The sequence below is a fragment of the Mustela putorius genome, unplaced genomic scaffold (genome assembly GCF_011764305.1).
Source record: "Mustela putorius furo isolate JIRA1106 unplaced genomic scaffold, ASM1176430v1.1 tig00537350_pilon_pilon_pilon, whole genome shotgun sequence".
NCBI classification, from domain to species: domain Eukaryota; kingdom Metazoa; phylum Chordata; class Mammalia; order Carnivora; family Mustelidae; genus Mustela; species Mustela putorius.
In genome coordinates, this window is record NW_025422471.1 from 15,828,152 (window position 1) to 15,850,993 (window position 22,842).

Genomic DNA, 22,842 nt, shown 5'->3' on the forward strand with positions numbered 1-22,842 from the left:
AATCATATGTGAGCCTTAATGTTAGGGCATCAGTAACAACTTTATTCTGTAGCTGGTTAATTTAAATACAATTCTTTATCTATCCCCCAAATACGGTCAATGTTCATTTTTTTGCCAATGTTAATTTTTATAGGCTAAGCTTTGTTACAGGTTTTAAAAACAGTTACATCATCAACACCACCTTTTTCATATTTTTCTTTCTAAATGAACTCTGACACTGAGCAATTCTACTGTTAACCCTGTGGAAATCCTATTCAGCCATCTCTCCCAAATGCCTACCTTTTGATTCCCCTTTACACAAAACTAAAGGAGTTGTCCAATGCCTTTCAGAAAAACAAAATAAAAAGAATGGACTCAGTGTACATAACTGCTATGGGTCAACATCTAATGTACATACTAATTTATCTAAATCACCTCATTTCCTGCCTATCTTCTGAAAACTTTGTTTTTCCTTCAAAATTATTCTTCTCCATTACACAATATTTTAGGGTGCTTACAATCCACTGGACTCATAACTTGCCATGTCCTTCCTCGACATCATCACATTTTCTCCTCTCTTTTTTTTTTAGCCAATTTACTAGTCCAGAATTACCAACATATGTTGTAGGAGTGTCTGGAGTTCCAAAGTTATAAACTACAAATATACAAGTTTGAGGAATTCAAATAACTCTGGCAAACTCTACCCTCAACTATACCTACCAACATGAAACAAACAAAAACTCTTCCTTAAACCTCTAAAAACATTTTCATAGAACACAGAGATACCCTGCCACCTCTTTTTACCTACAAAAGTTTTACGTATGTAAATACCTAAACTCTCTTCATTTCGTTTTTATCTGCTTTTTGTTTTGAGAAAAACAATTTGCTGTAGGTCAGTCCATCTTTATAACCCCATGTATGATGCACAGAATAAGGTCTGCCCAAATGGGACAAATAACAAAGCCAGTAAAGCATTTTGGAATCAATATAAATTTTGTATCACAAATGCAGCTTTGAAAATACTAGTAGTAAAAATTGTGAATCTCTTCAGTATTAACAATGGGTTATTGCAAGTCTCCCTTGGGGCAATAACGAAAATGGGAATTCAAGAAAATCCTAAAACTACCATACATAGTGCTTCAGATATGGAAATGGAGTAAGATTAGCTAGTAATCAACAGAGGGGAAGAAAAAGGTCAGGGGGAAAAGGATAGGGTCTTTTGAAATGAGTTTTTTGTAATGTTCCAAGCACATTCTTCCGTAAAATTTCCAGGAATGCTTCTGCCTTAGGGACCTTAAGTGGTCTGTCTGCCCCCAAATCTCCTCCCTTCCCCACCCCCCCCTTTACCTGATAGGCCTACTCCCTCATACCTTTAAAGCCTTCTCTCAAAAGTCACCTTTTCAGTGAGGCGTACTCTAAACACCCTACTTGAAAGCTGACAATTTCCCAGGTCCTTTGCCCACTTCTGGTTACTCCGCGTAAATTGTTCACGTCGACGTCCGTGTAACCACACCTTCCCCCTCTTTTGGACATCCCTGCCTGGCGCTTCTCCTTTAAATTTTGTCGGGAAGGGGCGGAGCTAGGGCCTAGCCTCACGGAAAGGGGGCGTATACCCGTAGGCTCCGCCCACATGCCGGCTGGGCGGACCCACGGGTTGTTCTCCTCGTAGTCCGCTCCGGAAACGCGACTGCGGACGGAAATATCACATGATCTCAACGTCAACGCGTCCGCGCCGGCCGAAAGCACGCCCTTGGTTTCCGTGGGCTCGCGTTTATGCCTTAGGTGCCTTTTCCCCCTCACGGTGTTGTGGCGTGTGGGGTCTTTTTTTCCAGACTCCCGGGGCCTGGTCTGGGCTTTCGCGATGTACCACAACAGTAGCCAGAAGCGGCACTGGACTTTCGCCAGTGAGGAGCAGCTGGCGCGACTGCGGGCGGACGCCAACCGCAAATTCAAATGCAAAGCGGTGGCCAACGGGAAGGTGAGGAGTCTGGCGGCCTCTAAACTCTTGAGCAGCTGCTGCGCACCCCATTCTCTATCCTGCCTTCCCTGGGGCTTCCACACTCCTTCATCTCCGCTGCCCGTGCCTCTGCGGAGTGCGGGGCGTGTTATTTAATAAACAGGCGAGTACTTTGCCAGGTGTTGTGGATACTGAGACCGACAGCGCCATTGACGTAGTCAAATGGCAGAGGAGTAATCAGTAACATGGCGAAGAAAAGACTTGATATCGTAGTGCGGGACTAGAGCTTTTTATTAGTTAAGAGGATACGTAGGGGAAGGCTTTTCCCGGGAGTTGATGGAGAGGGGGAGAGAGGACGGTCCCGGCTGACAGAGCCACAGGGGCAAAGTGGGAGGTCGGAACTTGCAGGGATGAGGGCGGCTCGGTCGAATGCTCCGGATTGTGTGGCAGAAGCTCAAATAGAGGAGCTTGAAAGGCTGGAGAAGCTATAGACCAGGAGTTTGTAAGCGGAAGTAAGGAATTTGAATTTATGATGAGGAAATGGGGAATCTTTGAAAGATTTTAAGTGGGAATTAGCCTTTCAGATGCTGTTTTAGAAAGAGATCTCAGGAAGCCTGGTGGTGAATGGATTGGAGAGGGTAGGAGACCGTCATTACCTATTGACTGAACATGGTTTAGACTTTGGTTCAGCCAGCCAAGTCCTTTCTGTTATAGCTCGGACGCAAACAAAAACAAACCAAAAAAAAGTGATTAAAAAAAATTATTTACTTGACAGGGGGGGGGGGACACAGCAGAGGGAGTGGGAGAGAGGGAGAGGCAGGCTTTCCGCTGAGCATGGAGCCTGATGTGAGACTTGATCACAGGACCCTGGGATCACGACCTGAGGCAAAGGCGGACTTTTAACCACTGAGCCACCCAGGAGCTCCACCCCCCCATCCCCCCACCGTTTTATTCTTCTTTCACAAGTTCCACCATCCATTGTAGTACAAGCTTCCCTCTAGCAAGGATTCCATGTTTCAGACCTGTTGGTATTGAGCTACTTTTTACATTTAACTCATGTCTGTTTCATACCCCCTGATTCTTGTGCTGCAGGAAGTAGTAAGGACTGTACTGTGTACCAGGCAGTATTCTAAGCATTTAGTAAGTGCTAGCTCATTTAATCCTCACAACTATCCCATGAGGTAGATGCTGTTAATGTCCTTGCTTTACAGCTGAGGAGACTGAGATATAGAGTGGTTGAATAACTTTTCAGGACTACATTGCTGGTAAGCGGCAGACCCAGGATTTTGAACCCATTTCTGTTCTGAATCGTAATCCCGTGCTGTCTCTATAAAATAGGTTTGTATTAGTATTACTTTCCTTGGCCTAACATTAAAAATAATAGCATAAATTGGGTGGTTTAAAACATCAGAAATTTATTGTTTCACAGTTCTGGAGACTGGAAGTGTAGCATAAAGTTGTTGTCAGAATATTCTGCAGTTTTTAGGGGAGAATCTTTTCCTCTTTCAGCTTCTGGTAACCCTAGGTATTCCTTTGCTTCTTCCTCTTTACATAGTGTTCTCTCTGTGTTTTTATCTTCCCATGTTCTTCTTATAAGGATACCAGTCATATTGGATTAGGAGCCCATTGTACTCCAGTGTGACCTCATCTTAACTAATCACATTTGTAGAAACTCTCATTTCCAGATAAGGTCATATTCTGAGGTACTGGGGGTCAGGACTTCAGTATACTTTGTTTTTGGTAGTCATAATTAATTCAATAATAACACTACCTAAGGGGCGCCTGGGTGGCTCAGTTGATTAAGCAACTGCCTTCGGCCCGGGTCATGATCCCGGAGTCCCGGGATTAGGTCCTGTGTCAGGCTCCCTGCTCAGCGGGCAGTCTGCTTCTCCCTCTGACCTTCTCCCTCTCATGCTCACTCTCTCTCTCAAATAAATAAACAAAATCTTTAAAAAAAACCTGCCTAGTAGATATTTATTGTAAAATTGTTGTAATATTAATCATCTAATGTATTCTGTGGAGAGTTTAAAAGACAAATGGGAGTATTTTAAGTGTCCTAATCATCCTTGAGACACTTGTCGATTTTTACCTCAACCTGTGTCACTTAGTGACTGAGAAAGGGATGTTGAAAGCTTTCCAGTCAATGACAGTATGTATCTTATTTTTTATTTATAACTGACATCAAATTAGTGAGTGTGCACACTCTCTGTCATGATTCTTTTTACCCTAATGTAGCAGATGTCCAGCTGACAGTCTAAGAAATTATGAAATGATGTTATAGTTTTAGTTTAGCAAATATTTCACTAAAACTATTTTGTATAATAATTAGCAGCTCTATAAAGAGAAAATGATATATGGCATATTTCCCTTTGGTTGGAGATACAAACTAAACTTAACCTGGACAGAGAAAAGTATTTTAAGAGCATTTCATTGAACTTTTGTTGTAACTTTTGGTCTAAAGGTTCTTCCAAATGATCCAGTCTTTCTTGAGCCTCATGAAGAAATGGTGCTTTGCAAATACTACGAGAAGAGATTATTAGAATTCTGTTCGGTGTTTAAGCCAGCAATGCCAAGATCTGTTGTGGTAAGTTACGATAGTAATCAAGTATAATGTCCTTTAGCTGACCTCTGAAATCCGAACTCTTCTGAACATGTAACTCAGTTCTCTGCCCACTTTAGGCAAATTTATGTATTCACGTTTTTGTCACTTTGTGTATTTTTTTTGATAAATTCCTTAACTTAAGAATTCCTGTATCATTTCTTACAAAGTATTTTCATTCTCATTTCACTGTCAAAAGAATTTTGAGGTCTGCTAGACAGGTCATAACATCCTCATTTTACAGAGAAAGAAAATACTACTTTCTCTCTAGGTTCCCAACTAATGACTAATGAACGGGGAGTAGAGCATAAACTAGTGTCTTTTCAAATCTGACAAACACGTTTGAAATAAGTCATTCAATCATCTTTTGCAGTCAGATGCCCCAGCTAAAACTCATGCCATAGAATTTTTTAAACCTTGATTAGGAGATAAACCTGGAGATTTATCTTTGGGTAAAAAATTGTCTTGTGTTTGTTTCAGATGTATGGTTCTGAGGACTTCATTTGTGTGGGTGTGGTTACTGTGTTGTGGCAGTGGTGAGGAGAAACAGGTAGTTAGAGTTTTGTGGCTATAGGGACTTAAAGCACTGTCCTTGAAATTGTTCCTTTAGTGTGTATTCTTATTTATTGAACATAGACTGAGGTTGAAAAGCTGAAAGATAAAAGAGGAGGATTATAAAACATTTTTTCATAATTATCTTACAGGTTTGCTGTGAATATCAAATATGAAGGTCTGTCTTAAGTGAAAGTCTATCTTAACTTTTAAAGTTGTATGGAGTGAATAACTTGTGACTCAATAGAGAATAACACCTCAGGAAATAATCTCCATTTTTAAAGTTGAAAAAAATTGAGGTATATTGAAAATACCAAGTTCAGGGGCGCCTGGGTGGCTCAATGGTTTAAAGCCTCTGCCTTCAGCTCAGGTCATGATCCCAGGGTCCTGGGATGGAGCCCCACATAGGGCTCTTTGCTCAGCAGGGAGCCTGCTTCCCCCTCTCTCTCTACCTGCCTCTCTGCCTACTTGTGATCTCTCTCTGTCAAATAAATAAATAAAATCTTTAAAAAAAAAAATTACCAAGTTCAAAAATACAGTATTTTTTTGTTTGTTTTTTGTTTTGTTTTGTTTTTATTTTTTGATTTTTTTAGTTTACCTGACCTTCATCTGAGAGATGAAAGATTTATAAAGAATTTTAGATGGACTTAACTATTTGTCTCTAGATTTGGTTCCATGTTTTTCTGATAGAAGAACTATAACATAATAATAATTTATTACTGAGTTTTTTCAGACGAAGAAACTGAATTCTTGCATGAACTTCTTTGTGGAATTTGTCTTCATATAACATGCTTATTTAAAACTGATGAAGTTTTCTTTTGTTTTGTTTCACAAAGAATGACAAAGCTAAACTTTTAAAATATTTAAAAGGAAACTTTTTCTAACTTAAAATAGATAAACATCTGTTCATTGGTTCTAGCCAAATGACATGATGGTTAAAAGTACAGGCAGGTCTTAGTTGAATCCATCCCTGTTCCTTATTATATGTGTGACCCCAAACAAGACAGTTAACCTTACTGATGGTCAGTTTCCTTTTCTGTGAAGTGGAGATAGCCATACCTCACCAAGCTGTTGTAAGGATTAAAGCAAGATGATAGCTTGATGCTTGACGCAGAGTCTTGCCCATGGGATTCAGTCAGTAAAATGGTAGGTGCTGTTTCTATTGTTTAGTTTGGCAACATGATCATAGTTCTGTTGCACAGATCCAAAGTGGATTTAGAGAGAAGGCTTACTGCCCAACTGTGTTAATTCTGTCAGTTTTTTCCACCAGATTGATGGGTTAAGCTGTGAATATTTGTCTGTTTCTCGATTTTTTTTCTAATCTAGCTGGTGTTTGTTACTCTGAAGTCTGAAACAAACACACACACAAACTTTTTAAGTCATTCAGTGACCATAGGAAGGGTAACCAGGGTGAGTGAGGAAGGACAACAAAGGGTCTTTTGGCTATAACATTTCCATGGTAATTCATCACAATTTATTTTATTAAAAAAGAATTAAGTTTTGGTATTTTGTATGGGTAACTTTTTCAAAGAAATCTCTGCATGAGTTAGTTTAAAAAATGTTTTGAATAAAATTTAACATGTATGTGAGACTAGATTCTGATAATGTATTATTTTTAATCTTAGGGTACAGCTTGTATGTATTTCAAGCGTTTCTATCTTAATAACTCAGTAATGGAATATCACCCCCGGATAATAATGTGAGTATAATTCTAACTTATTGATTTTCATTTAAGAAAACCTTTATTTGTGTGGATTAAATGACTTCTTAATAAAGGGTAAATAGAGTTGCATTCTGTTTTGAACTTATACTATCCTTATACTCCTTATACATCTATAGTACTACCCTCCCTGTAATACTGATGGCATCTGAACTTCAACTTGTCCATATTCAAATTGTGTTTTTCTAAAACTAAATTCCCTAATACCTCTTTCTGTTAGTGGTACCGTTCTTCTCTTTGTTGCTCCAAGAATCATTTGTGGTACCTCCTCTCTTTCTGTATCAATTGGTTTACAATTTTTGTAGCTCCAGATTCATTTCAATTGAACAAAGGTCCATTGGAAATAAATATGAAGCTAGTATGAGACTCATCAAAGAGCTTGCTCTCAATCACATTGTCCCTGTTTATTTTCTCCCTTTTTCATTTTCTTTTCTACTAGTCTAGGTCAGGTCCTTGTTACTTCCAATCTTGATTTTTGTGGTAATTTTATTACTAGATGCTCTCTCTGAAATTTATGGTAGTAGCCGTGAGAGTTTCATAGGTTGCCGAGGTAATAATCTCTAATGAAATGCCTTCAGAGATTTTACTGATGGCCTTCCACAGTCTTCCTTTAACCTACCTGTCTTCCTTGGCTTCCCCTGCTTTCTTCCATCTGTGTATACCATTGTGTTCTTCCACCTACATTTCATGATTCAAAGTACTCTTATTCTGCAGTTATTTTTCCAGATGTTTATGTTGAACTATATGAAACTGCCATTAAGTCAATAATGGTTGAATGCTGTGACAAGGTTATACAGTTCATCCTATTACAGTCTTCTAATGGATAAAAGCTTGAACAGAAAACTCTTCTTTTTTTTTTTTAATAAATTTCCTGCAATGTCTGGCATAGTCACTTGTTAATATTAGGCATTTTTAGAACTTATTTTTATTAATAAAATATTCAGATACTTCTTAAAGTATGTAGCGATCCCATTCCCATCCCTTTATTTTTTTTCCTCTAGGCTCACTTGTGCATTTTTGGCCTGCAAAGTAGATGAATTCAATGTATCTAGTCCACAGTTCGTTGGAAATCTGCGGGAGAGTCCTCTTGGACAAGAAAAAGCACTTGAACAGATTTTGGAATATGAACTACTACTTATACAGCAACTTAATTTCCACCTTATTGTCCACAATCCATATAGACCGTTTGAGGGCTTTCTCATTGATTTAAAGGTAATCTTGTTGATAGAAAAAATTAACTATTAGATTATACCCCTTTGCTAGTTCTTTAGCCAGAAAAATCAAAATTTTATTATCACTTGTAATCATCCTAGTTGTTAAAACATAAGCTCATCTGAAATGTGAGTTCAGCTTGGACCTCTGGTGCTATAGCTCTCAAATTTCAGTGCTACCTGGAAGGTTTGTTAACTCAGATTGTTGGGCTGCAGTTCCAGAGCTGCTCATTTAGTAGATCTGCAGATACTTGTCTAAGAACTCTAATGAGAACCACTGTCAGTTTGGAGTAATGCTTTTGAAGACTTAAGTTTATTCTTCTAACTCTAAAGTATACTGCCATGGGTCTCATTTAAAGAACCACATAAATTTTAACTAGAATATTGCTAAGTGATTAACATTTTTAGTGCATTGCAAACTTGAATCAATAGGGAGGTATCAAAAATAAAAGGAAATAAGCATTGACAAAAGCAACTCAGGTTGTTTTGTTTGGCCCCTGAAAGGGGACTTGGATAGTGTGACTGAAGTCAAAGTGGAAGTCACAAACTGGTTCATTCATGTCAGTTGAGTGGCCAGATTTGGGTATGTACCATATGCCAAAACATTGTGCTTAAGGATTTAGAACATCTCCAACTTTCATAGGTCTTACAGTCTAATGGGAATGATAATCATATATCCAGTGTGCTAAGTGCCATAGGAGGAAGGGATATTTTAGAACAGGATGGCAGATTGAGAGGAAAAAGATAGTTGTGAGAAAGGGTCATTTAGAGTGAAAATCAGAGTAAGAGGAGGAATTCGGTAGTAGAAGAACATCCCAATTAGAGAGACTTCTTTGGTCAAAGGTCCAGATTGAAGAAACTGTGATGCACTAAAGAACCTAAATGGAGCTTAGAGATAGAGGAGGAAGACTGCCACGGAGTGCTGCCTGAGTGGAAGGTAGAGTCCTGGACTGTGGAGGATTTTGAATAGAGCAACAGGACCTGCATAAGGCTTAAGTCTGGGCAGCGCTGTAGTTTGCAGTTTAAAATCTGCAGCAGCTATTTATTGCACGTATGTATGTGTCAGGCATAATATGGAGAATGGATTAGAATCAATGAACGGATACAGTAAGATGCTGTTAAGAGTAGTCCAGGCACAAATGGATAAAGAAGATATGGTCCATATATACAATGGAGTATTATGCCTCCATCAGAAAGGATGAATACCCAACTTTTGTATCAACATGGACGGGACTGGAAGAGATTATGCTGAGTGAAATAAGTCAAGCAGAGAGAGTCAAGTATCATATGGTTTCACTTACTTGTGGAGCATAAGGAATAACTCAGGACATTGGGTGAAGGAGAGAAGTAGTTGGGGGAAATCAGAGTGGGAGACGAACCATGAGAGACTATAGACTCTGAGAAACAAACTAAAGGTTTTGGAGGGGAGGGGTGGAGGGTGGTGAGCCTGGCAGTGGGTATTTAAGGAGGGCACGTATCGCAGGGAGCACTGGGTGTGGTGCGTAAACAATAAGTCTTGGAACACTGAAAAAATAAAATAAAAAAATAGTAGTCTAGGCAAAAGATGGTGGTTGGTTTGACTTATAGTGGCTGTGAGTACAGAGAGAGCTACCTGGACTTAAGAGATACTAGTCAGAATCACTAGAGTCTGATGATTGATTTCATAAAGAGATTGAAAACAGAGGAAGAACTCCCAGGTTTCTGGCCTAAGCATATAGGTAATGGTGGTTCGTTCACTCCCTGATACAGAAAACACTGGCATAGCACAGATTTGTTGATAGTGGAGGGTTCAGGGTTGATGAATCTGGTTTGAGACATAATTTCCAATTCCTTCAAGCATCAAGGGTGTCACGAGGTGGGAGAAGGTGGCAAAGCTATAGGTATAGATTTGGGTGTTGTTGCTCCCAGAAAATTTAAAGTGGACTGCCCAACGGACCATTTAAAGGGTAGAGAAGGGGACCTGGGGGCTCAGTCAGGTAAGCGTCCACCTCTTGGTTTCGGATCAGGTGATGTTCACCGTCATGAGATCAAGCTGCACTGTCCTCAGCGAGCATGGAGTCTGCTCAAGATTCTCTCCCTCCACCTCTGCCTCACCCATGTTCTCACACTCACGCCAAAAAATAAATTATTTTCAATAAGTAAACGGTAGTTAAGAGAAATATAAGAAGCTATTAAGGAGACTGAAGAATATCCAGAGAGGTAGGACTTTTCTGGAAAAGTGAAGTAGAATACTTTTACGAGTATGCGTCACTCTCTAATCCTGTCCAGAATTCAGGCAAAATAGAAGCAAAAGGATAATGTTTGCTAGATTTAGTGCCAGAAGGGTCATCTGTGATTTTTGTGAAATTAGTCTCCATTGATTGTGGTGGAAGGAAGCTGATTGGAGCCAGTTGGGGAATAGATAGCAGGTGAGAAAACAAGTATTTATAACCTGGATTAAACAGCTTGATTTTTGAAGTAGGAAAAGATGATTGATTAAGAAGATAGGGGAACTCCTAGAAATAGATGAGAGATGGTTTTCGTGTTTTATTTTGTGGAAGAAACTGATGTGGAGAGCTAGTAATGAGAGAAAGCTTAAAGGAAGAAGTGAAGAAAAAGAAGTAGCTCAAGTTTGTCTCTGGAGTAAGGTGGAAGGGACTGGCATGGGATTGAAAGCAAAGTATAATTGGCCTTGAGAGAATAATAGCTCTTTGAACAGAGGGATAGAGGTAAGCATGGGTTGAGGACCGTATTATGCCTGGGGATTGGTGCTGACAGGAAATGGGAGTGTCTTTCTTCATTAAAGGCAGAAGAGTGATGGAGTTTCTGAAAATTACGAGACATTGAGACAGGTGGAAAATGTTGAACACAGTGACACATGGGAGAACAAATTTTCTATGGAATATTATCATAGTTAGGCAGGTTGAGAGCCCTCCTGAAGTCCGTGAACTTGAATTTATAGTAATAATACTAGACTCCTTGGTGGTATTGTTTTCTGTTGCAGCACCCAGAAATGTGGATATAGTTACAAAGCAGAAAACTACTTGAATTCAGCCGTTGTTAAAGTTTTGTCTGAAATATGTTGGCAGCATAATGGGTCAGGGAATTCTGGAGGGAAGTGAGGATCAGCGGACGCTGATGAGAGGGAGCAAGTAGACAGATAAAGGGATAAAGGACCAAAGGATCTGAGGAGGAACTTGGGGAATAGCTGTGAAGTAACTGAGCAAATATATTGGGGGAAAGGAGTACTGTGGTCATAGTGGAATGTCTGAATTTCTCATAACAGAGGTCAGGCATTTCTGGATAATATGACACGGGTGTAACTGTACAGTTGACTCAGTATTCTGTTGAGTGTAGAAGAGATTTTTTTAGTGCCTTGGGACTTGAATGTGGATATCTGAAATACATCTAAGGGTTTAGGATTTAGAGTTCAGTGTAGGAAGAGTTTTCAGAGAATATGGGCTCATCTGTATTTCTTGGGCATATTTTAAAAATAATTCTGTAATCAAAACAAACCAGCCCCATCTCCATTTACTTCCCAAAAGTAAACTTTAAGTAGCAGAAATTTCAAATGTAGATGAGGTGGTGCCTTGATTCCTAAATGGCTGAATTCCAGCTGAATCCAAGGTGGATTGCCTGGGAAGCCTTTACCTTGGGATGTGCCTTTCTTAGGTCTGCTTCAAACCTCTCTTCCCCTTCCTCCTCAGGTTGAAAAGGACAAAGAGAGGGATTAATGTAAATTAGAACAGTGCCAAGTCCTATACTGGGAGCTTCAGATAAATTATCTTAAAGCATATATTTCTTATTATGAGTTGTGATTAGGAAAGTTTAAGGGAGCCTGTGTGGCTCAGTGGGTTAAGACTCTGCCTTCGGCTCAGGTCATGATCTCAGGATCCCGGAATCAAGCCCTGCATTGGGCTCTCTGCTCAGCAGGGAGCCTGCTTCCCACCCCCCCTCCCATGCCTGCCTCTCTGTCTGCTTGTGATCTCTCTGTCTGCCAAATAAATACATAAAATCTTAAAAAAAGGAAAGTTTGAAAGTCACTAAGGAAAAACAAATCCTTCAAACATGCAGAATTTAATGATTACACTTTTGATACATTCTGATGCTGAATAGAAAACAATCTTAGATGGAAAGATTAAGCTGAGATATTACTTTTTTTTTTTTTTTAAGATTTATTTATTAGTTGGGGCGCCTGGGTGCCACAGTCATTGAGCATCTACCTTCAGCTCAGGGATGATCCAGGATCCTGGGATCAAGCCCTGCATTGGGCTCTCTGCTCAGTGGGGAGCCTGCTCTCCTCTCTCTCTCTCTGCCTGCCTTTCTGCCTACTTATGATCTGTGTCTGTCAATAGATAAAAAAAAATCTTAAAAAAAAAAAGAAAAAAATTTATGTATTAGAACATACATGAGCAGAGTCAAAGGGAAATAATCTCAGGCAGACTCCTTGCTGAGTGAGCACTGGGCTCCACAGGGGACTCAGTCTCAGGACCCTGAGAACGTGACCTGAGCCGAAATCAATAGTAGGTGTTTAACCAGTGCAGACAGCCAGGCACCCCTGGGTGTTACTTTTGTAAACAAAAGAATCCTGTATTAAGCATTTTCTTGTTAATATAAATATTTTTGAACTATTATTATTGCATTAACTCTCAGAAGTGATTTCATTTGCAACTTTCTTTCTAGACTCGCTATCCCATGATGGAGAATCCAGAGATGTTGAGGAAAACAGCTGATGACTTTCTTAATAGAATTGCATTGACGGATGCTTACCTTTTATACACACCTTCCCAGATTGCCCTGACTGCCATTTTATCTAGTGCCTCTCGAGCAGGAATTACTATGGAAAGGTATTAATCTGTGTTTTAGCTTTGATCAGACTCAGTTTTTCCCTTTCTAGAGAGTGAATTTTTAAGTGCTATTCAGTTTGTGACTTAGTCCTTTATATGTACTGTGTTTCAGAGGGTTGGCGAGGGCAACAGAAAAAATGAAATGACCTTTTATATATTTTTTAAGATTATTTTCTTTTTAATTTTTATTTGTTTTTTAAGATTTATTGATTTGAGAAAGAGAGCAAGAGTGCACAAGTAGGGGGAAAGGGGCAGGGGAAAGGGAGAGCCAATGTGGGGCTTGATTCCAGGACCCTGCAATCATGAGCTGAGCCAAAGGCAGATGCTTAAGGGACTGAGCCACCCAGGTGCCCTGTCATCTTTTTAAAGAAGTCTTTAAAAATTGAGTGTCTTTGAGCTGAGAGGATCCATTTTAAGACCAATGTAGAAGTAAATCAAGTGATCCTGCAAAGACTAATAGAGCCGTCTGTAAAGAGTGAACAGAGTAGTTTTGTGAACTTTAACCAACACATGCTCGGCAAATATGTCTGCCTGATTTATTGTTCTTCTCCTGCTGTGGAACCTCTGTGGCATGTGGCATTCAGTAAAGATCTGTAGAATGAGTAATGCTTCAGGGGATGTCCATATGAATTGCACCTGAGCTGTAGACACCTACAGCTGATGCATAATGCACAGTGAGAACCGGGCTTTGTGACGAGCCCTTTACCTGAATTAACCTTGACTCTCTGCAGTATCTTGTGCACAGATTAATTAAATACTGTTTTTATACTGGTTTGTAACTGAAGCACAGGCCAGTAGCAAATTAGATTTTGTAAATTTTTATAATTTCTTTGTGACCTTTGAAGTTCTGCCTGATCTTAGTCCTAGAAAAATCTTGAGAAAGGTAAGATTTTCTAAACTTACGCTGTTCTCCGTGTTTGTAATCCCCTCATCCAAAATTTCAAAGTCCATGGATAATGGTGGTAGCAAACATGAACAGATGTGATTAGTCTTTATTCAGCTTAACAGGAGTATTTCTGTGTTTCCTTACAGAAATACGAATGTACCGGTAACAGGCTACATCCCCTGACATCACTGCATTGTTGCACATTTCTTGGTACTTTCCCTAGGTTCCCTTTCCAAAACTTGAACAGTTGATGAATTTAAAAACAAATGCAAGATAAGGGATTGTGGGCTTGTTTTTAATTCATGGTATGCCTCTTCTCCACAAACACAGCTCACCAAATGTACATAAATATATACTTTTAATCCCTAAGTGATCTATACCTCCATTTATTTGACTAAACAAAACTTTTATCAAGTGCCTTCTATGTACCATGCACTGTACGGTTAGAATGAACAAAGCTATCAGTCCTTGTTCTAGTTAGGAAAGACAGCAGATTATTGATATCTGTGGAGTTTAGATGTGAGGCTTCCATTCTCTTAAGAGAAGAAAGCCTCTTTTCCGCAAGTTAGATAGCCAGATGTCTGAATAGAAGCATCATATCCGATGCCGTGTGTATGCAGATTCTCCAGTGGTGAGATTCTTACGGAGAGGGATGAAGCTTATGTCACCTTGGAGGTGTCGTTACAATCTCAGATAGCTGAAACTGTGGTAACTTGGGCTCGTGACAAATTAAATAATTAAATACACTTTTGAATTTCCCAGGGACTGTGAAGAGTTGGGCATTTCTTTTCCTTTTGAGGAAGTATTTGTAAATCATTAACTTCTGATTTACTTTGCAAACTCCGGGGACACATTGAAATTGCCTTTACATTTATTGCTGGTTTCAGAAAGGGAAAGCCCTTGTGCTATTATATTCTGGGTAACGCTTTAGATTAATACTCATAGGATGTTCTTTTGTTAGTTCTGAGTTGTCTTCTCTTTTACTGGATTTCGATTTATGTTTCATCTCCTAGCTTGACTTCTTAAATATTCCTGCTTGCTTATGGATTTTTTTAATCAAAATATTAAAATTCTAATTCAGTATTGAGATTGAGTTGCTGACTTATAAGTTCGTTGAGGCAGAGTCTAGTCGGCTAACTCTTAGAACTAAATGTTTTGCTCTTATGTTTAAGAAATGAAAAAGAAAGAGTAAAAAGGAAACAAAAGAAAATGCCTCAAGTGTGAGGGCTTGGGAGAAAAAAGAAAGGAAAAGACTAATAGTCATTTTGAATTACTGATAACCACAAATGTATATTATTAAGGGAGTTGTTGATTCTTATATCTAAAATTAATTCCCATCATAGATGATGAAGTTGTTAAATCAAACTTAGCTATCAAAACTTATGCAGGATCATTTAAATGATCTGGATAGTTTAAAAGAAGGCAACAAAATTTCCTAAAAAATTGTCTGTTTTAACTGTATTTCACCATTTTACTCATTTTGCCGTTTTCCAGAGAAATTAATAATTTCTTTCTACTTGTGTTTGAAAGATTACTTATGCCTTCACAGTCTGTTCACTTGGGCTTTTATCAATTATATATCAAGTTCAGAGTAGCTAAATATTTAAATATAGAAATTATTTTCATGCTGCTATCATTGGTTGCCAGAAAAATGATAATGAGGCTTTACATCCATTTATGGAAAAGTATTACACTTTGATTTATAGATGTAATAGATTTGCAAAACATGAGGATTTTTTTTTTTTTTTCCAAAAGATTTATTTATTTGACAGACAACCAGAGAGGGAACACAAGCAGAGGGAGAAGCAGGCTCCCCACTGAGCAGGGAGACTGATGCAGGAGTCTGTCCCAGGACTCTGGGATCATGACCCGAGCCAAAGGGAGATGCTTAATGACTGAGCCAAACAGGCACCCCAAAGCATGAGGATATTCTTAACTGGTTTGAATACCTGTTAGTCCCAAGAAGAGCACTTATAGTTAACTTGCTATTAAGGGAAGAGAGAATCCTTACTAGTACCATGTTCCAGCTCTGCTACTTCCTAGCTTTATGACTTTGGGCAGGGGACAAGATCATGACTTGTCTGTGCCTGTGACTCACATTGCTCAAATTGCTCAATTACTCAAATTATTCAGATTGTAAAATGAAGTTAGATTCGTAGAGTTTATATATTAAAACATTTAACAGTAGTAACAGTCAATCCTCGATATGTTGTATTCATAACCATTTTCCCTCTGAAAGTTTACATATTACAAAATTTAGGCAAAATAATTTGGATATTAAACGTCTTTTAAACTAAGTTGTATTAAATCCTTAAGACTATAATAGTTAGAGTATATAGTTTTGTGGAGTTCGAAGTATTGCTATTTAATACTTTTAATGTAAATTAATTTTAAAATTGTCCTTGTGAAACGAACGTGGGGGAAACTATTTTATGATGTCATGTTTCTCAAGATGTGGTATGTATTCAGTAGATTAAAATGTTTTTCCTTTTTCTACCAGTTATTTGTCAGAAAGTCTGATGCTGAAAGAGAACAGAACTGGCTTGTCACAGTTACTAGATATAATGAAAAGTAAGTAAAACAGGACACTTTATAAAATGTTCTATTACGAAGCTACTTTCTAAATATCATCTTGATATTTAACTTCAGGTATCAATCATATAGATTGTTGTTTAGATTTACTTTCATTGATTTACTGGGTCATGGAGGCATTAAGGATACATTCATCGATGGAGAACAGGTAGAGCGATCATGAAAGGAAGTAGTTTGTACACATAGAGAAATTAGGAAAGTGAAAATAGAAGATTCAGAAAGGGTTAAGGTTTAAAACAGTCCTTTTGAAGTATACACAGATATATGACAGGCACAGGAGAAGATCTAAGGGGAACCAAATTAAAGATAATACTTAAATTTGGGGTTGTTTTGTAATCAGCTTTAATTAGTTCCCATTATTTGCTAGTCATGTTGGTATTACAAAAGTCGTGGTTCTCTAGGTGTGATTTTTGCAATGTCTGGGACACTTTTGGCTGTCAGAACTTAGGGGGTGGGGGAGTGGCTAGTACTCAAATCTAGCTGGTAGAAGAATATTCCTAAACATCTTATAATTCAGTGTAGTCCCTTGATAAGCTGAAGAATGACTCCCCGAAGATACCCATGTCCTAATCCCTAGAAACCATGAATGTTACCTTAGAAAGCTGTTACAGTTTGAAGATCTTGAGATGGATATCCTGGATATCCAGGTCACAGGAGTCTTTATTAAAGAAAGGCAGTGGAAGGTTTGACAGAGAAGACAAAACACAGAGAAGGATTTGAAGATGCAAACCTTAAAAATTGGGAGTGATATGGCCACAAGCAAGGGGATGCTGGGAGCCAGAAGCTGGAACAGGAAGAAATGGATTTCCCCCCTAGAGCCTCCAGAGGGAATGGGGCTCTGCTAACATTTTGATATTGGCCCAGTGAAACTGATTTCAGACTCCGGGGCTTCAGAACTGTGAAAGGAGAATCCATTTCTGTTGTTTCAGGACTTACTGAGCTTAGAGTAATTTTTAATAGCTGACTCAGAAAACAAATATAGCCTCTCACAATGAAGAATTTTTCCAGCCCAAACTGTTGGCAGTGCCCGTGTTGAGAAACCCTGTCTTAATGGGTGAGTAGAGACTACCCACCCCTCTCCTTCCTTCATTCTTGCCTGCGTATCACTGAAGGCTCATAGCTACTAAGCATTAGAGTTAAAAGTCATCTGTGTTTGTCTCCCTTGTGTTTGTGCTACTTGTCCTTGTTAACTAAATATGTAGCTGAAATACTGGGTAAGCCAATAAGTATGAGATTAAAAATCATGATCTTGGATGAGGGTAGTAAATGTGTTTTATATGTTTTATATTTCAGAAGGTAAGCTGTTTCAGGGCATGTAAATAACATTTCTTGATTCTCTGCTTGAAATGATCTTGAGGGCTTCCTTCAATTGGGAGTGATGGATTTGTGATTTACGAATCATAAAACTGTAGGTCTTCAGTTTAACCACTAGAGGGTGCACTTCCAACGCTGTGATTCAGCCAGAGATCTTAGGATCAAGGATTTAGTAGGTAAAAGGAGCCTTAAAAAGATAACCCACTGTGCTCATCATACAGCTAACAGCTTTTGACTGATTTCTTCTCAGTTCCTTCGTTTTACTCCACTTGTTTTATAGCTTTTGACAGAACACTCAGCGCTGTAACAATATTAAGGTATCTTATTCCTAAGTTTTCGGAACAAAGATAATCAGGCCACAAGTATTAATTCAGTTGAAAACACTGCTTTGTTTACAGTCCAGCAAGCTCTGCCTGTTTGGCACATGTGGCTGGCTAATAAGCCCTGGATCTCTCACCATTCCCCTAAAAATTCCTGAGACTTAACATTCTTTGGTTTATTGCAGTTGAATAATACAAACAGACCAGGGGAGAGGACATTTTGGCAGTTGAAAGTCACTGACACAGTAGTTCACTTTTAGCCTAAGGAGGACATTTTTGTTTTCTTGGTGATGCTTTATTGTCTAGGTGCTGTATTTTTTTGAAACAAAGGATCATTGACACATTTTTACTAAGTGTCCTCCCTTTATTACATGTCACCTAATGGTTTCCATTGTAAATACAGTCTTTGGGCCACCATCTGTAGCACAGAATGTTATAAATACAGCTGGCAGAGAACAAAGGATGTTCACTGAATCATGGATTTTGAAACCCTTAAATCTGAAAAAGTGACCATGGTGGGATTTGGAAAAAGTACTGACTAGGTTGACGAACATGCTTCTTTTTATGCTGTCTGTATATGATATGGGCTAAGCAGGAGACCACTATAATTACTGCAAGTATGGTATTTACTGGATTTTAATGCAGAACATTGCAAATGCTGGTAATAATCACATTTCAAGAGTTTTGTTATTGTTCCCAGAGTAAGTTGGGAAAATACTTAGCTCCCTTATAGGAACAGGACTTTTTATTATCTAGTATAAATCTTTTTTATCTCCACATAGGTATGAGAAACTTGGTAAAAAAATATGAGCCACCCAGACCTGAAGAAGTTGCTGTTCTGAAACAGAAGCTGGAAAGATGTCACTCTGCTGAGCTTGCCCTTAATGTAATTACGTAAGTAGGTAGGGGTGTTAAGTTTGGGTAGAATTGTTCTTGAGGCTAGCTCATCCTAAAAAGTCATTAATTGGTGAATGTTTGCTTTTGTGGAGAAAAATGACTACCCATTAAGTTGGGTTGTCTTTAATCGAGTGGATATTTCTAACAGGATTAAACACCAGACAGAAGTTTGGTTTTCTCCTTATATGACTAATGTATTCTTTGGCTTACAGGCCCTGTCTGTTACTTCTCAAGGGACCTCTAGAGTCTTCCTAGGGAATCTCCAAACCTCCTACTGTCTTAATATTTGGGTTCTTTGGAGGTCTGGTACCTTTTCTGAGAGAAAAAGCATACTGTTTCAGATTTACTTCTGTTAGCTACAGCAGGGAAAGTTGGCCTGTTTTCCTTCAGGGATGAACTTTAAATTGAAGACAGATTAAGTAGGAAAATGTGCTGCTCTTGGGTATTTTCTTGGCAGCCATAAGGAACACCAATAAGGTCTCTCACTGATTTGTAGGCTGAATGTGGAAATCACAGAATTGGGGTACTTTGTGCTTTGCAAATTGAAGGATCTACTCAAATCTCATCTTTTAGGAATTTAAGGTAGGGGTGCGGAATAGGAATGAGAAAACCGTTTTTTTTTTCCTATGGAATACATCCTGATTCCAAAGTTCTACCTTATTAATATTTAGTGGGAGTTAACACTGCCATCTTACAGTGAAGATGCATCTGAGAAGTTTTTGATCTGTTATTGGTGAATATACTGTACTTCATAATGTCTGAGAAACCAGGACAGTATTCTGTGGCCTTCAGATCCAGGTACATGTGGCTCAGATTCTTTACAGAGTCACAGGAGACTATCCAAGGATTTATGAAACATGCAAAATGTGGGACTACTTTATTGTATCGTAGCTGTCACTGCAAGGCATGGCTCAGCATAGAACTTAAAATTGGTAGATCTCACTTGTGGGCTTCAGTGGTAACTCAGGAATGAAGAGTGGTTACAGAGAAGTAAAGAAATGTCAACTTGAATAAATCAAAGTATTGCAGAACCGACTGTATTCTTTTCACATTGATTTTGAAGTCGGCTTAGACCAAAGGTTGGCAAACTGGCCCAGAGGCCAAATGTGAACTACTACCTGTTTTTACAAAGACTTGTACTGGAACAGAGACATGCCCATTAGTTTGTGTACTGTCTGTGGGTCTTTTCATGCTGCAGCAGGAGTCAAGTAGTTGTGACACAAGTGAACTGTACAGCCTACAAGGTGTGAAATATTTATATTGACCATATAAAGAAATTTATCACCCTCTGGATCATACCACCGACTACTGATTTATCCTTCTAGCTGGGTTAACTATGAATGGTCTATAATCCAAAATTGCTAACTGCCAGAGTACCTCTTACTCCAAGTTGCTATGTGCTTTTTTTACTATATCAAGCAAATTCTGCATTTTTGTGAGTACTTGGCGGGGGCTGCTTTTCGGACTATCAAAAAAGGACTTTAAAATAATCAAGATAAAATGCAATAAATAAATTACTAGAATGAAATACACAAAACACAAGTTGAAATTTTATTAGATTTTAGTAGTCATAAAATTAATCGATGGAATTATTGTAAAATTTTCTAAACAGTCTGTTTCTTTACTTCACCTTACTGCAAACTGAAAATGGTTCATGACTGGTCTGTGGACCATAGTGACAAGCATTACTTCAGGACAAAATAATGTTTTCCCGGTCTTTAAAATTCTTTTTCTTTTTCATGACACAAACAGTTAACTCTGTTGTCATTACTGAAGTCAGTACAGGTAAACCAAAGTTCTCTTTGACCAAAACCCAAATCCAGTTGTGACCTCAGAGGTAGTATCTAGTTGGTTTATACCTTTGCCAGTCTTTTCTCTGCATGAGTGTATGAAATAAGTGGTTTTTTCTCTATGAATGCTTTCATACATATTGTACAACTGTTGGAGTGTCAGTCTTTAACTTTTGTCAGGCTGGGTGAGAAAACAGAATCACATTGGTATTTTAATTTGTATTTTCCCTATTACTATGAGGCATTGCTGTTTTTAGTTTAAAAGCCATTTGTAGTTCTTTGATATTGCCTGCTTACAACCCTTGTGCATTTTTTGATGTTACTTCCTGATCCGTAGTTCTTTATATATTTGTCTTTTCCTATATCCTACAGCTGTTTTATTGTGTCTTTCAACTTGATGGTATCTAGGAGATGTACGTTCTGCTTTATGCTTTTACATTTGAATACCATTTCTAACCCTAAAGCTAATCTTTATTTTGCTTTGTGTTCATCTGTTAAAACTATTTAGAATTATTTATGAATGATGTGAGGTACACGTGTCATAACACTAATTTTTTTTTAAAAAGTCTGTTACCTAGCTGTTTTTTTAAAAAGCCATAGTTTTCCCCACTTACATATTCCTTATAAATTCACATATATGCATCGTTGTTTTTTGCCTATCTGCTCGATCATTGATCCAGTTAATTCTTGCTAATACCACACCATAAATTACTTTATCTTTCATACATAGTGTTTTGATGATAACTGGGACAAGGGCCCCACACTTTATTCTTTCAGATTCTTTTGCTTTTTTTGCATAGTCTTGCACATCAGTTATACTTGACAGTTTCAATAAGAAATTTTATTAGAATTTTAGTTAGAACTGCATTGAACATAGAAATTAATTAGAAAGATAATGTCTTCCTTTCCATAATGCATCTCTTTACCTCTTCCACACCTTTGTTCTTCAGTAGATATATACACACACACACACACACACACAGTATTTCATATAGCCTTGCTAGAATATATATATATTAATATTATTATATATATATAATAATATTAATATATATTATTTCAGATATATGTATTATATATGTACATATATATAATTATACAGATATATATATATATATCCTTGCTAGTTTATAGTTTCTATTGCCAGTTTTAGATTACTTATTGATGGCTGCTTAATTACAGGAAGAAGAGGAAAGGCTATGAAGATGATGATTATGTCTCTAAGAAACCCAAACATGAAGAGGTATGTTCTCCAAAGGTAAATTTTTAAAATTAATTTTATTGTATAATCTAGTCTGACCATACTGTTAAGATTTTTTTTTTTCCAGAATGCAAGTATTACAGAGGCGTGGGCTTTGAAGCTTTCATTTTTTTTTTTTTGCATCCTTTTTTTATGTATATTCTTCTTATCATGGGATTTTTCTCACTTCTTTCTTACCCTGTTCTGAAGCAGTGTAATGGTAAATTGATGAAGAATTATGGAAGGCAACAGAAATAGATATAACATGCTAAATTTCTGCTCTGTTTTTGACTTCCAAGGATTCTTCTCATACCCTTTTCAGAAACTTGTACTTTGTCGATATATATTAATAATAAGAGGCAGAAGGTCACAGTTGTAACCTTTACTCCTGTCAGTGTAGTCTCATGAGACCAAACCATAGTACTGTAAGATTGAACTACTACAAATTTTCCTGGCTTATTACCTTCCTATAATCACAGTAAAAGAAGATTTTCCTGAAAGGTAAGGAGCTAAATAGTGCTGTTACTCTTTAGTATAATGTTATTCTTACTACGTTTTCTTTCCTTCTTAGGAAGAATGGACTGACGATGACCTGGTAGATTCTCTCTAACCATTTGAAATAGACTTTCCAGTGCTAACTAATCAACAGAAGGATGAAGCATCTGGCATTTAACTTTGTTGAAAAAAGAAATAATGTGAAAGCATCAAATATATTAAACTTTTCTATTTGTTATTTAATTTTTTTTCCTTTCTCTCAGGCTAGCTTTATGTGAAATAAAACCCCTGAAAAGAGCCAGAATAGCACCTGGTTTAGATAGTCTTGCCCCATCATGACTAATACCAAATCAGTCTTTTTGCAGTAGCCAAAGCTGTAATTTATTTGCCTTTAGTGTTTTAAACAAAATAAAAGCAGCAAACTTTTTTTTTTTTTTAAGGAAAAGCACCAAAAAAGGTCACAA

The 22,842-nt window shown here is 37.9% G+C and overlaps 1 protein-coding gene across 2 annotated transcripts; it reads left to right on the forward strand.

The window, feature by feature from the left end:
• Nucleotides 1–1,653: 1,653 nt before the first annotated feature.
• Nucleotides 1,654–22,621, forward strand: CCNH (cyclin H). Of its 2 annotated transcripts, none has more exons than XM_004759117.3 (9): nt 1,654–1,957; nt 4,398–4,520; nt 6,713–6,786; nt 7,809–8,019; nt 12,681–12,844; nt 16,231–16,301; nt 18,739–18,850; nt 21,826–21,901; nt 22,455–22,621. In XM_004759117.3, exons 1-9 carry the CDS (start codon nt 1,841–1,843, stop codon nt 22,491–22,493), a joined length of 987 nt encoding a protein of 328 aa, XP_004759174.1. In that variant the 5' UTR covers nt 1,654–1,840; the 3' UTR covers nt 22,494–22,621. The 2 variants fall into 2 exon arrangements, with proteins under 2 accessions (XP_004759174.1, XP_004759175.1); XM_004759118.3 differs by having other exon boundaries at nt 1,655–1,957; nt 21,826–21,886.
• The last annotated feature ends 221 nt before the right edge of the window (nt 22,622–22,842 follow it).